Source organism: Phalangium opilio, unplaced genomic scaffold (genome assembly GCF_054372755.1).
Source record: "Phalangium opilio isolate 3A_F unplaced genomic scaffold, DU_Popi_V2 ptg000019l_1, whole genome shotgun sequence".
NCBI lineage: Eukaryota > Metazoa > Arthropoda > Arachnida > Opiliones > Phalangiidae > Phalangium > Phalangium opilio.
The window spans coordinates 1,749,437-1,766,163 of record NW_028324152.1 but is presented as its reverse complement, the minus strand read 5'-3'; the positions used below and the strand labels follow the sequence as shown (position 1 = coordinate 1,766,163).

Below are 16,727 nucleotides of genomic sequence, written 5' to 3'. Positions count from 1 at the left end.
TTGTTTGGATGAGTTCTAAAACTCATCGGCGGGGAATTTGTTAAATCTAAAAAATGAAATAATGTAAAAAATATCGTAAACGTAAATTTATCGCTATTCGGGCATAAAAAATATAGATTTAGTTTTTTATCTTCTGTATATAAACTAAGAACGCTACCATAGAAAATCAGTTGTCATCGGTTATGAGTTACCAGTTGTTATCAGTTAGTTACCAGGTTTTAGTTGTCAGTACTTAATGAGCTTAGCTTGTAAATATTTTCCCTTTGCTAATAATTGACAATGTCATAAGAGTTCTCGTGACGAATAAAGTTTTTATAATATTTAACTCCAGTTGAAGTTACTTATAAGTTAGCCACTACCAGTTTTATTATAATTAGAATTTAGTTACCGCAACGATATATTCAACATCCTTAATATAAAGTGAATATGTGGAAATATTTTTCGTAATTATGATGCCCTTAGTACTTTTGTAGCTTTAAAGCTCTATTTCATTTTGATATTCCAAAGATTTTTTTAATATTATTATTTAAAATGGATGTTTATATATTACTTAAGCTATACTTCATCTGTTTATAGCATAATCCTTTCTAAAGTGAATACAAGCACAACGCTACTATGTTGGTCAAACGAACTTTTATTTGTCAATAGGCCTAGTGAACCAAAAAGTAAACGCTTGAGTTTGGTTTTCGTTTCTGTAATGCAGAGACATTAACGGTTCAGAGTGAGCCGAAAATTAAATACACTTTTAAATAATTAGGCTTAGATTTTATGGTCATGGTGGAAATCTGGGCCGCGTTCAGCAGAGCTCAGCGCTGTTAGCAGTGTCTTACATAACGGGATTTTGTTTTTGAATTTTGACGTCACGGTTCATAGCGCTGAGCTAGCGCGGTCTTCAAAGAAAATAGTCGGCTTTTTGGATAACGTGGCGTAAAACGCGTAGTTCTCAGCTTGGCGAAAAGACCATGGAGGAATTAATACAAATAGCTCTATGGGACTATAGCTATTTAATTGGCGTGAAACCAGTTGATCACGCGAGAATTTTAAAAGATATGTTAGTTTAATTATAAAAGTTGTTATCTATCTCTATAAATATGTTATCATACAATTTTTGTTAAGCCTTGGTACCTTGCACGCTTTATTGCGCTAGCGTCATTTATAAAACGCCGATGACCGGAGAAAAGCTATGACGACAGACCTTACCAATAAACATTTCCAAAATCCGCTGTTTTTTTTGGTGAGCTCTGCTGAACGCAGCCCAGACCAGTGAAAGGTCTGATCGTAATCGGATAATAGCTTCGTGTTTTCATGCTTTTTATGGTACGCATTTACTTTCAGTGTGTGTAGCCACAAATAAGCTTTGGTGTTATGTAACGTTAACAGTCATGTTGACAAACTAAGAAAATCGTTGAGATGAAACGAGAGGATAGTGTTTACATGGCAACCCTGTTGTGAATATGGCTTTGAACATAGAGGGCATACAGTTGAGGAGTAGAAAATCGGGCCTTTACAAACACGTAAAGGTAATATTCCTCCAAAGTTTTATCTCTTCATTTCCCGTTTTTACCCCATCGGATGATTTTAATGTGTACAAGTATATCATTATTGGATGTAAAATGTCGTCTGATTTACAGTATATTTGCTATGCTTTGTATACTGCTTTAATATTTCATAAATTTTAACTTAAGAAACATTTCCATACCTGGGTAAATAAGTTTGTAAGTAGTCGTCTTGACTCGGAGAGATAATATTTTGGTTTTCCCAACTTGTTATTTATTTATTTTTCTTATTATTTTGTTTGTTTGATTTAATTGATAACATATCATACCAGTGAGGGCTATAAATCGCAGTCGACTTTGCCCTCTTTCCACAGCCCTATGTAAAAATATTATCTAAATAAACACAATTGAATTCAATTGAAGTGCTGGTATAATCTTAACAAAAAAGTTAGTCCTAATGATGATCGTGGAAAACAAGAAATGGAACACTATCCATATCAATCGTTCATCGGCACATTATTAATTCTCGCACAACGAACGCGCCCAGATATTTTATTTTCGGTCATCAATTTAACTCAAACCCAGGTTATGTACATTGGAATAGGCTCTGTCAATTGACACGATATGTTATATAGACCGCAGAATACGGCATACGATACGGAGAACAAGCTAGGATGCAACTTGAAGCATTCCCAGATAGCGATTGAGGTTCAGACAAAGATACCCGTAAACGGACCTGCGGATATGTATGGTTCGTCACCGATTTCTTAGAGATCACATAAACAAAAATCGGTTTCATTATCTACAATGGAGGCGGATTATGTCGCATTATCGGAAACAGAGAAAGAAAGATTATGGTTACAACCAGTATTAGAAGAACTGTCGAAAGATTTTGCAGTTCAATTTGAAAAGACATTGATTTATTGCGACAATCAATCCGCATTGTATTTTGCACAAAATGCGGTGGAAAATAACCGATCGAAACTTATTGATATCAAATATCATTTTCTTCGTGATAACCTCGAAAAAGAAAAATTCGACTTAAAGTACGTGTCTACAAAGAACAATCTTGCGTATATTTTTACGAAAATTTTAAATAAGATTAACTTTCAGCATTGTGTTGAGTTATTAAAGTTAAAAAATAATGATGTTATTCAACAATGTTAAATATTCTTGTTTATGCCAAAGAGGGGGCGATTTTTTAGTGATATATGTTAAGACTTTGTCATAAGGAACAGAATTGAACTGAAGTGACCTATGAAAACCTTCCCCCTCCCGTTAGTCTTGGCTTATGAGGAGCTATAGGTATTTTTATTAGTCAGTCGGTTTCCCTCTCTTATAAGGTATGGTTGACAATCTAGAGCTGCTTTCTCTTGCATTTAATATGATTCTTATTAAATTTAAATGATACTTAACAATACAATACCTTAAATTTATTAACATTTTCCAAACCACATAAAACAACTATATAAATTTTCATACTTCCTTATCCATTCCCTTACCAAAATAGACGCTCCCATTTAGAGACTCGTAACTGTTATTTTGTTTCCCATACAGATGTCTACGTACCTAACTCTCCAAACCCTTACAGAACTTATGTCCAATTTACATGAAAAAACGTTGCTTTAAAGCAAAAAGTAAACGCGGCGTCTACACTTTCCCAAACGACAACGAACTATACGTGACGGAATCGAAACATTTTAATCATGATGATTTGATCAACAACTTACTTGTCTACTGCCTGGAACACCCAATTGAACATTGGTCAGATTTATTAAAAATAAATACGGGGTGTAACCCAAAGAAAGGCTGGGGATGGGTCGTCCAGAAATGCCTCCATGACAAGAAAATGTTAGTATGAATTTTTACTTAATAAATGTAACTTATATGATTTAGATAATAATATATTAAAAGCCTTCATATTCTTTTTTTTTATTCAGAAAGGACAAAAACTATAAAACAAATGGGGAGAATATTTTACAGGAAAAAAATAATAAACATTTTCAAGCGATAATATCCTCTTTTTTGTAAAAATATACGTTAAGTTTTCCTAAATTGTAATAAATTCTACCAATTTCGTTAAACAAAAATAGTGGATAAAAAATCATAAAATATTTCATTTCTATTAGTTTTCTGAATCACAAATAACACAACATGAAATAATTTTAGATTTTCAGTTAACACGGATGAAGAAGACTCTATTGAAGAAAATTTTGAAATTCAAAACAACGAAAATGATCCAATAAACATGGAAAATTTCAATTATCACATAACGACAGAAACCATTAACCAAAAAATATACTCCACATTAGAGGAACTAGAAGTAAGATCGGTTTTTGTACAGCACCTTAAAAGTCTCTATATTAAAATAAACTCATATTTGAAAGGTATTAAATAAAAATAAGCTCAACCTAGAAGAGCAGCTGAAAAAATTGACTACACAAATTAATGAAACGGAAAAAAATCAAATACTTGCGTATTCAAAAAAAAAAAAGAAAAAAGAAAAATAGAAAAATTAACCAAATAATGTTCAACATAATTAGAGAGGAAAAGTAATTTGAAAAAAACCGAAAAACTTTTGGACCTTGCGGTAGAAAATTTAAAGATATCTGAAAGGAACAACGTTCCATTTAAACAAATTTGATGCATTTTGTGGCCACCTTTTATGTGTCAATATGATAATACTTTTCATATAAGGTAAGTTGCGTAATTTTTCTAAAAACTTTAAAAATATTACGAAATTTCAGTAGCATGCATCTTAAAATCTCCTGTTTTGCGCAAGACTCAGCTATGAACTGTTCTTAGTGTTGCCTAACACTTTCTTAACTAACAATCTCTTGTTAGTCTCATGATAGACCTCTTCTAAGACTTATAAGTAAAAACCAATAAACGCGTATTAGCGCCCTAGACACAGGGCTTTGGGCATTGTCCAGTAAAATTTTAAAATTTGCATCTACGGATTTAAAATCAGCAATTGTTTTTAGGAAACGTCCCACGAAGGTTGTAAAATTGTTCAATTTGGTGTTAAAAGTGTCATGTGTGAATTTCATGATAATACTTGTAAGTTATGAATTTTTAATGTAAACTTTGAACTATATTAGAAAACAATCCTATACAGCTAAAGTCCCCTCCTGTGTGAGCGCGGCGCACGGGCTTTGCATGGGCATCGTTGGTTGGGCAGTAGAGGAACGCCTCCGGCCCCTCCGAGAAATTCAATCCTCAATCCTCATTTCTGTCTGAAACCTTGGCGCAACAAACGATGAATCCCATTTTAATATTTTTCCTCATTTTTTTTCTCTACCCTTAGATGTCCCAAAAAAATTAACTAGTTTAAACCCCTTCTTGATAAAAACGCTCGGAGAAAAGTGGTTTCCCAAACAGCCCAGGGACCCTATTCTCTAACTGCATTTGGATCGTTCCTAATCCAAATCATTTGGATTTGGGATCGATTCACCTCCAAATGACTCTAATCGGTATTCTGTAACTCCAAATCCCTTTTCATTTGGTTCAAACCCTATCCAAACATTTGGCAAGCCAAATGGCCGGCCAAATCGTCATTTGGATAGCTCTTTTCCCCATTTTCACCACGTTTGCGGCCGCACACTTTTTTAAAGGGAAACAAATTTGAGAAAGGGTTCTTTTTCGTTGTCATTTCCATATTTATTGAGGATTTGCTCATGAATGGATTTTAAATATAATATAAAGTAGGTTTCAAGCTTTAATATAAGACTAATTTCATAATTTTTCACCTTTTTATTGTCCCACAATCTATTTCGAAACTTGGCACTTTTTTTAAGGCGGTGAAATTGCGCTAAGCCTTGGCTTACCGTTAATTTTTGCCATTTAAAAAAATGTTTACCTCTCGTTGCCCGTTACTTCGCCTTCTCGTATCGTCGTATTTTTAAAGTTTAGACTTTGAAAGTAGTGCTTTGTTTTTCTTAAATATTACTTAATTGTCTAAAATTTCAATATAATAATTGCGTTGAAGGGACGCGCCTTGCATTTGAATTTCGTTCCCTCAACATTACCCCCTTTGACGGGTTGTTTTCGCCCTCTATTTTTATTCCGTCGCTTCCGCCCCTGAAACAGCTGTAGACAGCTGTTTTAGGGGCTGTAGTGGGCTAGTAGCTTGTTTTATTTACTAAAAATGTACGCGTTCAATGCGTCGCTTTTGCATTTTTATGATTTTAATCATGGTGCGGGTCGAGGTTTACGAATTCAACGTGTTTTAGGCAAAGTGTTCCAGTGGTTTAGAAAGGCCAGGGAGAATCGACACTGGTCTGTAGTTGGCCATGACCGTTTTGTCGCCTTTCTTGTAGATTGGAACCACCTTGGCTTCCTTCCATGCAGCTGGGTATCGACTTGTTAAGAAGGAGATGTTTATAATTTTTGCTGCAAAAGGCGAGATTAGGCCTGCCACAGGCTTAATGAACTTTATCGTTATAAAGTCTAAAAATTCGAGGATAAATTCTTCAGATACCGGAAAACACTGATCTTGTCAACTTCCTGGAAGTTGAACATGGCGTTATCCGTAGCTTGCTTTGATTCTCGAGGGTTAAAGGTGTTTGAAAACAGCGTTTCAGAAGCGGTAAAAAATTCGTTGAAATTTGAGGCTACTTCCAGGCTATCGGTGACGGTTTTTTCTTTAGATTTGATAGCATTGATGGATTTCTTCTTGGAATTCAGGAATGGCTTGAGGACGCGCCAAGCCTGGCTGGTTCTTTCCGTCCCTAATTTTATATTTTTATGAAAATAGTTCCGTCTCTCGGACCTTAACATGTCGGTCGCTGTGTTTCTGTACTTACTATAGAGATCATCGAAGCCGAATTTCCGACTTCTCCGATGGTATACGTCACAAAGGTGCACGGTATGCTTTACCTCTGGTGTAAGCCATGGAGGATCGTTAGTACTGAATCTTCTAGTGACCAGAGGAGCGTGTTTATTTAGAGTGCTGATTATAGTGGAGCGAAGAATCTCAACTCCGGTATCAACATCGTTAAAAGTGGATAGTTCAATATCAAGTCTATTTTTAACATCTTTGATAAATGAGTCCGAATTCATCAACCTGTAGCTTCTAACTTTTAAAAGTGTTTTCTGGACCTTGAAGCATTTTCGTTTGTGGACACATAGAATCATGTCATGGTCTGAGATTCCAAGAGGGATGTTTGTTGCCAAGGAGATACGGGTCACGTCTTTTGAATAGATATGGTCCATTAAGGTACATAAGGTTAGCGTTACTCTCGTTGGTTTCTTAATCATTTGCTCAAAGCCGAAGTTAGCCGATTTTAGACTCTGGATATTGGTATTAGCAGAGGCAGAAGTAATATAAGAAACCTCCATACGGGAGGGAAGTATACAAGACGCCATAGGCATAACGTTAAAACACGCGAGACATCCTCGAACCGCCAAATACCATATTCAGACACTATTGCTCATGGACAAGGTACGGTAGATCTTAGTCCTTTGATATGGTCGTTGGAAAAAGCGCTTCAAACTCGTGTAGTCTGCTTAGCCGTCTGTCGTAAAGAAATAGAAGATTCCTGATTTTGTTAATAAATATTCACATACAATTATTTCGAAACGAAAATCTAGTTTGTTGTGAAGCCAAGAAGATGAAAATTATGAATACAAGAATCCAATTTCGAGATTGATAATAACACCATTTTAAAATCTATCTATGTATAGTGTTAAGCTAGGTTCTCACTTGACCGAAAATGACGACCGAAAACTTTAGCGCTGCGTCAAAAAATTGAGTTTTACGCAGGCCTTCGACGGCAAGATTTTAGTTCGGTTCACACATACGACCGAATTCCGACAGAAATGGGCGGTCGACCGGTAGTCGCGTAACACGAGTTGAAATTGGGACTCGGAGCCAGAATAACTTAAGCCTTGGCCTTCGATTTTCCCTTGATGGTATCTTAATTTGGGAGCTTACTTCTACCAAATGAAGGTCAGAGAGATTCAAAATACAAACACGACAAGAGCGACTCGCAATCTAATCCAATTTGAGAATTCAGACTCAAAAGTTCGTTACATGCAAATGTGGCAATGGCGACTGACTAGTTAAAAAAAACCTCGAAGCGGCGATGAAAAACTCCCCTATTATGACGTCAACAGAAGCTTCATCCCGAAACGAATTTTGATTGGTTATGAAAATAATTTTACGTCGGCCTCTGCGTCAAAATTAGAACACAAATTCTGTCCGACCGAAAGCTGTTTCGGTCGCATTCTGCGGAAGATGTTTTACCGCAGAGGTACTTACGCAGTGTTTCCGTCGTGTTTTCGGTCAAGTGGGAACTAAGCTTTAGTCATATACCTTGGCAAGGTAAGGGTTTTATTCAAATTTCATGCAAAGACCTATGAAAATCCTATAATCGAGTCACTGCCTGTTTATTAATGATTGATTATCATCAAAATCTAAAAATACTGCATGAATTATTTCATTGGAAATGTTTAAAATTACAATGCATCTGTGAAATTGACATAACTTAAGCAGCCGACGCAATCGCGACATCAGATAATGTATTCCTACGCTTTACGCGGCCCGGGCCTATTTTTTAAACTTTGTTTACTGCCGTATAAGTGCGCGGGGACATTCGCAGTACGAGGATGTATTGGGAAATATTCGCCTTTGTATACTTTCCTCCCGAAGGGAGGTTTCTTATATTACTTTTGGCAGAGGGAAGCAGGTTTGTATTGAAGTCGCCCAGAATTATTATTTCGCGATTGTGCTTGTCAGCATTCAGAGATTCTACTAGGACTTTAAGATCTTCGAAGCAGTTACCATAATTCCCGTTAGGGGGAGGTAGCATATACCGATAACTAAATGTTTAAAATTCTTCTCAGGAATAGCAAACCATGCGGATTCTAGGTGGGAATCGACCGTATCTGATCCTGTATTCGTGGTTAACGGGATGGTTAATATTTCTTCCCGAGTGTATATACAAATACCGCCCCCCTGTTTTTGTCGTTTTCTGTCCAGTCTTTGACAGGCATATTCAGGAATTTCTAAAGTGGAATCCAACGTACGATCTGCCAACCATGTCTCTGTAAGGCCGAGAATGTCTATTGAGTATTTCCCTAGGATGTACTGAACATCGGTAATGTGGCGAGGAAGGCTTCGAATATTTAAATGAGCCACTTTAAGGCCTTTTGGGGAGATAGGTTCCAGGCTGTTCGTTAGTCAAGCCGAATGAGTTTGAGTCGTTTGGAATCTTCCACCAGTATTTTTCCTGCGGCTTTATGTAAACAAAAAGAACCTTGCTACTCCAATTGGCTTTGGCCAGTTTAATAGGTCCAATATTATATGATCGTATTTCCTATTGCTTTCAAATTAGAAGGTGCTATACCTTGATGGGTTTGTTTCGTTGACCGGTTTTATGTCAAGACGGTCCACTCCGAGATCCGTTAAATGGTTCCTTAGGTCGTCCTCTGTCTGGGATTTGTGACATCTAGATATAACAAATTTTGAATTTGGCGCGAAAGAAAGTTCAATGGCAGAAGGGTGGTCATTCGTACCCCAGGTCTTCTTTTTGTCGGTAGACCCTAGCCTCATACACGATACACCAGCAGGCCATAGTTGGGGATCACTTATGGTCGGGGTGCTAGATGGGTAGCCGGATGCAAAAAAAAAATTGTACAGACAAGTTATAAACTAATTGAATAAATTAAATGAGCCCACACTTAACAGTACATTGTCAAAGCTTAAAAGTAAAATTTATGGCAAATAATATCAATTATAAAGAGGGCAAAGTAGTTAAGATAATTAAGAGCTATTTTAGCATCAAAGTACGGCTTAAACCGATTTTAGACAAATTTAAAATAAAGTTAATTCCGTAATGCATTTGTTAAATAGTTTTTTATATAGGCATATATGCTAATGTGTCTCTTAACCTTAAGTATCACCTCCCAGTACCAATAAAATCCTCGAAACTCATTTGAAACAGAAAGACTATTAAAAGTACGTCTAGCATAATTGAAAAAATATAAAAAATAAGGTCATAAATAAAATTGCACTGTCAAAGCTTAATCAAGAAATGTATGGCGATTAATATCGTTCATAAAGAGAGTAAAGTAATTGAGATACTTAAGAGCTATATTAGCAGCGATTTTCAGCGAGGGGCTAGTCACTTAAATAATTAAGTGTACAAAACCGTAAAAATCGATCATTTGATTTCTAGAATTCTTGGATAATCATAAGTAATCATAATCATTTTTGTGGGTAATCAAAGGTAATTTAGAAATCTCCGATAACTTTATCCCGCATAAGCTTTCATCTAACTTTGAAAAACTCTATCAAAATCGATTACTTGCAAAATGAATTTCGCGTAGGATTAAGCCTATTTTGCGAAGATGTTCTAACGTAAAATTGAAAGTTTTGGTTTTTAAAAACTCGAATAAAAACGTCTAATCGAACTGTTTCGTGACGGACTATTATCACGTTTGAAGATAAGATAAAGTGATTCGAAAGAAGACACAAATTTGATCGAATGTGTCGGTGTGCTTAGGATAAACTAAAAACTCCATATCACGTTTTTTGATACGACTCTATATAAGGAATTCATATTACGAATTAAATGTATTGAACTTTAAATAAAATTATATTCACATTTATTTAATATACGTAACTTTAACAAAGTATATACAAAATATATCAGTTCAACCAGTTTAATCGGGAAGAATAAAATCCATTTTCCCTCTGTCGGTGTGTTCGAGAGTCTTATAAATAAAAAGGTATCCTAATCTCGAAGAATGTTAAGTAAATAAAAAACAATAAAATTCACTAAGGATTGTAATAAATTAATCAGCTTTTAAGAATCTTGACGACATCGATAGAGGAATAAATGGATTCGGTTCATCAGGATTAGACTGATTACAGAGTGGTCACACCATGAATTCTGTTGTTCTTATTATAGAATGTGAGAATGATAAGCATATATTATGTTTAAAATACTTGTGCACATATTTATAAAGATTTAAATTCGAAAATGATTCAAAATAAAGAATTAGATTTGTAAATTTTTACAGCACGTTTTAAGGGCTTACAATTAAATAAAATCTGTACATTAAGTTTTCCAATGTATTTGTTGCACCAAAATGAATAAGAATCATTTTAAATATAAATAACAGTCTATGAAACTTTTTTTTAGAGCGCATTTCTATACGAAAACGATTCTAAGCATTTTTAAAGATTGCTTTTAGAGTTTTCTGTGTTAAAAGAAGACGAGGAGAAACTTACACTACTCTTTCAATAGAAACTAATCCCCAGAAATTTTACCCAGTGAAATAAAATTCCCTGACTTTAACCTGACTTTGCTGAAAATTTTAAAATTCCCTGACTTTTCCAGTTTTCCCCTGACCCATAGCAACCCTGGTTTAGATGTACCATTATTACCAACATGGTATTTTACATAGGGGAATATAAATCAAATACCATACATTTTAAATTATGTTTATTTTTTTTACATGGGGAAACGACTTTCAGGAGTCACGCATAAACAATAAAACGGGGGAAAATAGAGACGTCCGGAAAAGAACGGTCAAACTGTTGTAGAGAGCAAAGATTTAGAACATATTGTTGAATCAACCATTTTAATAGATGAATTAAATCCTTAACAGGTTTCTTTATGAAATTCCCTTCTATCAATTTGAAAAACACTAACTATCACCACCACCCCACTTATTTATTCTTCAAATAATAAAAAGATTTTAAGACACGAAAAAATAAATAACATACCAATTTAGTAGTTTAGCGGATACCAACTCTCGGTACCAGAACACATATATACTACATCATTTTTGATGTAGTAAATGCTTCCTCGGTAATAGTGACATCTACTATTCATACAATAGAAGACTACCGAGGAAGCATCACATGTGCTCTGATACCCGCGACACCGTAGAGCATTTTTGCCACAATGCATACAATGTGGGGGATTAAACGCCTCCGGAAGCTGGGCATACCCGTCCATCCATAGTCGATGATAGTCCCAACAACTGAAATTAACATAGTTCAAAATTATGTTAAAATTCAAATTATGCTGATGATATGATTAATATTAATACGGATGATCGTGTTATAGAAATCTGAAACTTACGACCAGACTTGGGATCAATCTCGTCATCCTCATCCTCATCTGATATCAGCGTGTCCTCCATAAACCCCTCGTCCACACTCCAAACAACAGATACGAACTGTGGCGGTCTAAAATAATTATTAAATACTCATAAACCTATCCCGAACTCAAGTTGCAAATTTGATCTGAAATTCTTTACCACCCCAAAAATATTAACTATTTAAATTTTAAATAAAGTCATACCACACGAAAGTATTACGTATTATATTTTAAATTAACTCATTCCATGTTAAATTATTAACTGTTATAATTTAGATTTATTTACAAGTAGACTTTTGGGATTAGATTTTCCGCAATAAGTTGAACGGGACGGTCTGGATGAGCGTCATTGTAAGGACAGGGTGTATCCATGGCGACAGGGCATTGTAGAGGTTTGGCGGCGTTTAAGTGATATCCAGTGTTGGGCACATTTATTTCGATATATCTTTTTACCTATCAAAATATTTTTGTTTTCGCCCCTATCAATTTTTTACCTATCAAAATATTTTTGTTTTCGCCCCTATCAATTTTTTACCTATCAAAATATTTTTGTTTTCGCCCCTATCAATTTTTTACCTATCAAAATATTTTTGTTTTCGCCCCTATCAATTTTTTACCTATCAAAATATTTTGGATTTCGCCCCTATCAATTTTTTACCTATCAAAATATTTTGGATTTCGCACCTATCAATTTTTTACCTATCAAAATATTTTGGATTTCGCACCTATCAATTTTTTACCTATCAAAATATTTTGGATTTTGCACCTATCAGGATAGGTTTTTACAAGTTCCCGTGATGAAATAGATAACAGACATAAGGAGAAGGAGCTTAGTTACTAACTTACTACCGCGAAATTTCCAATTAATTTTATGTGTAATTTCTTTTGACTGATCACTAGAATAAATAAACCGATTCGCGGAAACAATCCAATGAATCTGCAGGCCAGCTTCGGAGGGAGAAATACCGCGAAAAGGGACAGCTTCAAAATAACTGAGGAGTTACAGCCTTTCATTCCTTCGGCATATTGTCCATCGCTTGAAACTTTCGTTCACACCGGGAGGGTGGGACCGTGGGAGGGGTGGCGAGAGTTAGCAGATTCCGGGTTAGAGCCCTGAGACCTAACCGAGGCTCTTTTTTTTTCAGGCGCATGCGCGATTTTTTTCTCCGGACCGTCGGCCGCTAAAATTTACTCTCGCGTGAGTCGCGACGGCGCGAGTCGTTAGGCTGAGAAATTTGAAACTTGGTTTTTTTCTCTCTCTAACGTCAGTGATGACGTACTTGCGCACCGCTGATGCGTAGTAGCTACTAGTCGGCCTCGGGTAGATCTCTCTCCAGACCTACCGGGAAGAGGGAAGGAAGGAATTCACTAAAATTTTATTAAATATATTAGAAATATCATTTTTGCTTTCAAATATTTTTAATAGGTAGCGATACCTATCAAATTTAAATCAAATTAAATATTCTTAAAAGCTAATGAATCAGGAAAAGTATCAAAAAAATTCCTTACGAATCGGAACTTTCAAACTCAATTTTTCAAGCCTATCATTTATAGGTTGATCTATCACTATCAAAATCGGTCAAATGATAGGTAGATTTTTTTCCAACTATCAAATAAAGTATCAGATTCAAAAAAGATATGATAGTGCCCATCACTGGTGATATCGACGTTCAAAAATTTAAGATAAAGTCCATATTAAGACGAAAATTATGATGATGGTGATATGTGCAGTCATTTTTATAACTAGTTTAACGTTTTTTTCTAAAATTTCAAATATCCTTATGGATTTTAATATTTAAAATTTCAAAAATTTTTAAATTTTTTCAAAAAGTTGAAATATATACAATTCGTTAAGTCTCTAGCCCTACGAAGTGTTATTCTTATGAATATATCTATAAACTTATGTTATAATCTAGTCAAACCAATGATATCACAATAGGTGCTGCTATTTTCATTACGTATTCTCTTGGCGCGAAATAATCTCTTTCTTTATAAGCGTTACTACGTGACTTTAGTCTTACAGGCTATAATTTTCTGTCTCTCAAGATAGACTCATTGCAGAGGAACGCTAGGAAGCGATAAAATTAGCGCCGTCTCTCTTTTTCTCTCGTTGTTTCTGCTAGAGAGGAGTGTACTGTATATTATCAATCGCATAATACAGGAAAATATTTATGTTTCGTAAAATTTAGTAGCACTCTGACCCGGGCAATAATGTCAATCGGGATAATACTAGAAGGAGGCGATAGAAGAGGGATGACATTCTTTAACCTCTTAATACTTCTAGTTATGTAACATGCTTCTTCCCAGGCTCACTTTTTTGGTTTTTTCTTCCTGCTCATCAAAATTAAGATGAGCACTTTACCGCGGTATGAATTCTATAACTATTGGGTACTAAATCCTCAATAGTCAAACCCCAAATCTGGGCTTGACGTGGGTCCAAACAGGAAATAGTTAAACCCCAAGACGGTAATTATAAGGAAGCTATTTATTGATTCAAATTTATTGATTTTGGGAGGAATCGTGTTACAATTACCCCCGCTCTGTGATACACGTCCTTCGAAAAAAAGTGTTATACACTTCTGGTAATATACAGTACACTCCTCTCTAGCAGAAAAAACGAAAGAAAAAGAGAGACGGCGTTAATTTTATCGCTTCCTAGCGTTCCTCTGTAATGAGTCTATCTTGAGAGACAGAAAATTATAGCCTGTAAGACTAAAGTCATGTAGTAACGCTTATAAAGAAAGAGATTATTTCGCGCCAAGAGAATACGTATTGAAAATAGCAGCACCTAATGTGAAATCATTGGTTTGACTAGATTATAACATAAGTTTATAGATATATTCATAAGAATAACACTTCGTAGGGCTAGAGAGTTAACGAATTGTATATATTTCAACTTTTTGAAAAAATTAAAAAATTTTTAAAATTTTAAATATTAAAATCCCTAAAGATATTTGAAATTTTAGAAAAAAAAGTTAAACTAGTTATAAAAATGACTGCACATATCACCATCATCATAATTTTCGTCTTAATATGGACTTTAACTTATATTTTTGAACGTCGATATCACTTAAACGCCGCCAAACCTCTACAATGCCCTGTCGCCATGGATACACCCTGTCCTTACAATGACGCTCATCCAGACCGTCCCGTTCAACTTATTGCGGAAAATCTAATCCCCCAAGTCTACTTGTAAATAAATCTAAAATATAACAGTTAATAATTTAACATGGAATGAGTTAATTTAAAATATAATACGTAATACTTTCGTGTGGTATGACTTTATTTAAAATTTAAATAGTTAATATTTTTGGGGTGGTAAAGAATTTCAGATCAAATTTGCAACTTGAGTTCGGGATAAGTTTATGAGTATTTAATAATTATTTTAGACCGCCACAGTTCGTATCTGTTGTTTGGAGTGTGGACGAGGGGTTTATGGAGGACACGCCGATATCAGATGAGGATGAGGATGACGAGATTGATCCCATAGTCTGGTCGTAAGTTTCAGATTTCTATAACACGATCATCCGTATTAATATTCATCATATCATCAGCATAATTTGAATTTGAATTTTAACACAATTTTGAATTATGTTTATTTTTCTAATTGCAGTTGTTGGGACTATCATCGACTATGGATGGACGGGTATGCCCAGCTTCCGGTGGCGTTTAATCCCCCACATTGTATGCATTGTGGCAAAAATGCTCTACGGTGTCGCGGGTATCAGAGCACATGTGATGCTTCCTCGGTAGTCTTCTATTGTATGAATAGTAGATGTCACTATTACCGAGGAAGCATTTACTACATCAAAAATGATGTAGTAAATATGTGTTCTGGTACCGAGAGTTGGTATCCGCTAAACTACTAAATTGGTATGTTATTTATTTCTTCATGTCTTAAAATCTTTTTATTATTTGAAGAATAAATAAGTGGGGTGGTGGTGATAGTTAGTGTTTTTCAAATTGATAGAAGGGAATTTCATAAAGAAACCTGTTAAGGATTTAATTCATCTATTAAAATGGTTGATTCAACAATATGTTCTAAATCTTTGCTCTCTACAACAGTTTGACCGTTGTTTTCCGGACGTCTCTATTTTCCCCCGTTTTATTGTTTATGCGTGACTCCTGAAAGTCGTTTCCCCATGTAAAAAAAAATAAACATAATTTAAAATGTATGGTATTTGATTTATATTCCCCTATGTAAAATACCATGTTGATAATCATGGTACATCTAAACCAGGGTTGCTATGGGTCAGGGGAAAACTGGAAAAGTCAGGGAATTTTAAAATTTTCAGCAAAGTCAGGTTAAAGTCAGGGAATTTCATTTCACTGGGTAAAATTTCTGGGGATTAGTTTCAATTGAAAGAGTAGTGTCCTCGTCTTCTTTTAACACAGAAAACTCTAAAAGCAATCTTTAAAAATGCTTAGAATCGTTTTCGTATAGAAATGCGCTCTAAAAAAAGTTTCATAGACTGTTATTTATATTTAAAATGATTCTTATTCATTTTGGTGCAACAAATACATTGGAAAACTTAATGTACAGATTTTATTTAATTATAAGCCCTTAAAACGTGCTGTAAAAATTTACACTTTCGGCCTAAAGGTCATGGAAAATCTCAGAAAAAGGTCAGGGAAAACCTGGAAAAGTCAGGGAATTTGGTTCTGAAAATTCCGTGGCAACCCTGTAAACCCAATATTTATTTTTTAATTGTTATTATTTTTCCAGTTTGTGTTGAAATTCTAGTAGGTCGTAACCTAGTTGCTTTATCTACTTCATATTGATTTAAAGCCTTATCCTTGTCTCATGTGGCTGAAGATTTCTTGAACTTTTCGGAAATAGATTAAGTGATTATTTACAAATCTAATTCTTTATTTTGAATCATTTTCGAATTTAAATCTTTATAAATATGTGCACAAGTATTTTAAACATAATATATGCTTATCATTCTCACATTCTATAATAAGAACAACAGAATTCATGGTGTGACCACTCTGTAATCAGTCTAATCCTGATGAACCGAATCCATTTATTCCTCTATCGATGTCGTCAAGATTCTTAAAAGCTGATTAATTTATTACAATCCTTAGTGAATTTTATTGTTTTTTATTTACTTAA

At 34.8% G+C, this 16,727-nt stretch overlaps 1 protein-coding gene and 1 long non-coding RNA gene across 3 annotated transcripts; one reads left to right on the top strand and one right to left on the bottom strand.

The window, feature by feature from the left end:
- Nucleotides 1-8,617: 8,617 nt before the first annotated feature.
- LOC149697773 (uncharacterized) lies at nucleotides 8,618-11,472 on the bottom strand. 2 transcript variants are annotated; one of them, XR_016382061.1, is made up of 4 exons: nucleotides 11,233-11,472; nucleotides 9,015-9,100; nucleotides 8,846-8,947; nucleotides 8,618-8,734 (listed from the first exon to the last, which is right to left on the bottom strand). It is a non-coding gene; the product is annotated as an uncharacterized LOC149697773 (long non-coding RNA). The 2 variants fall into 2 exon arrangements; XR_016382062.1 differs by lacking the exons at nucleotides 8,618-8,734; nucleotides 8,846-8,947; nucleotides 9,015-9,100 and adding an exon at nucleotides 10,706-11,135.
- Nucleotides 11,473-14,596: 3,124 nt separating this feature from the next.
- LOC149697772 (uncharacterized) lies at nucleotides 14,597-16,727 on the top strand. The gene is made up of 4 exons (XM_089867216.1): nucleotides 14,597-14,803; nucleotides 15,001-15,108; nucleotides 15,225-15,484; nucleotides 15,677-16,727. Exons 1-3 carry the CDS (start codon nucleotides 14,604-14,606, stop codon nucleotides 15,478-15,480), a joined length of 564 nt encoding a protein of 187 aa, XP_089723342.1. The 5' UTR covers nucleotides 14,597-14,603; the 3' UTR covers nucleotides 15,481-15,484; nucleotides 15,677-16,727.

Bases quoted from the DNA above. Each gene is read 5' to 3' on its own strand.
- LOC149697772 (XM_089867216.1), top strand. From the start codon at position 14,604: ATGACTGCACATATCACCATCATCATAATTTTCGTCTTAATATGGACT. The intron at 14,804-15,000 runs GTAAATAAATCT...TAATTATTTTAG, and splicing joins CTAATCCCCCAAGTCTACTT to ACCGCCACAGTTCGTATCTG. The intron at 15,109-15,224 runs GTAAGTTTCAGA...TTCTAATTGCAG, and splicing joins ATTGATCCCATAGTCTGGTC to TTGTTGGGACTATCATCGAC.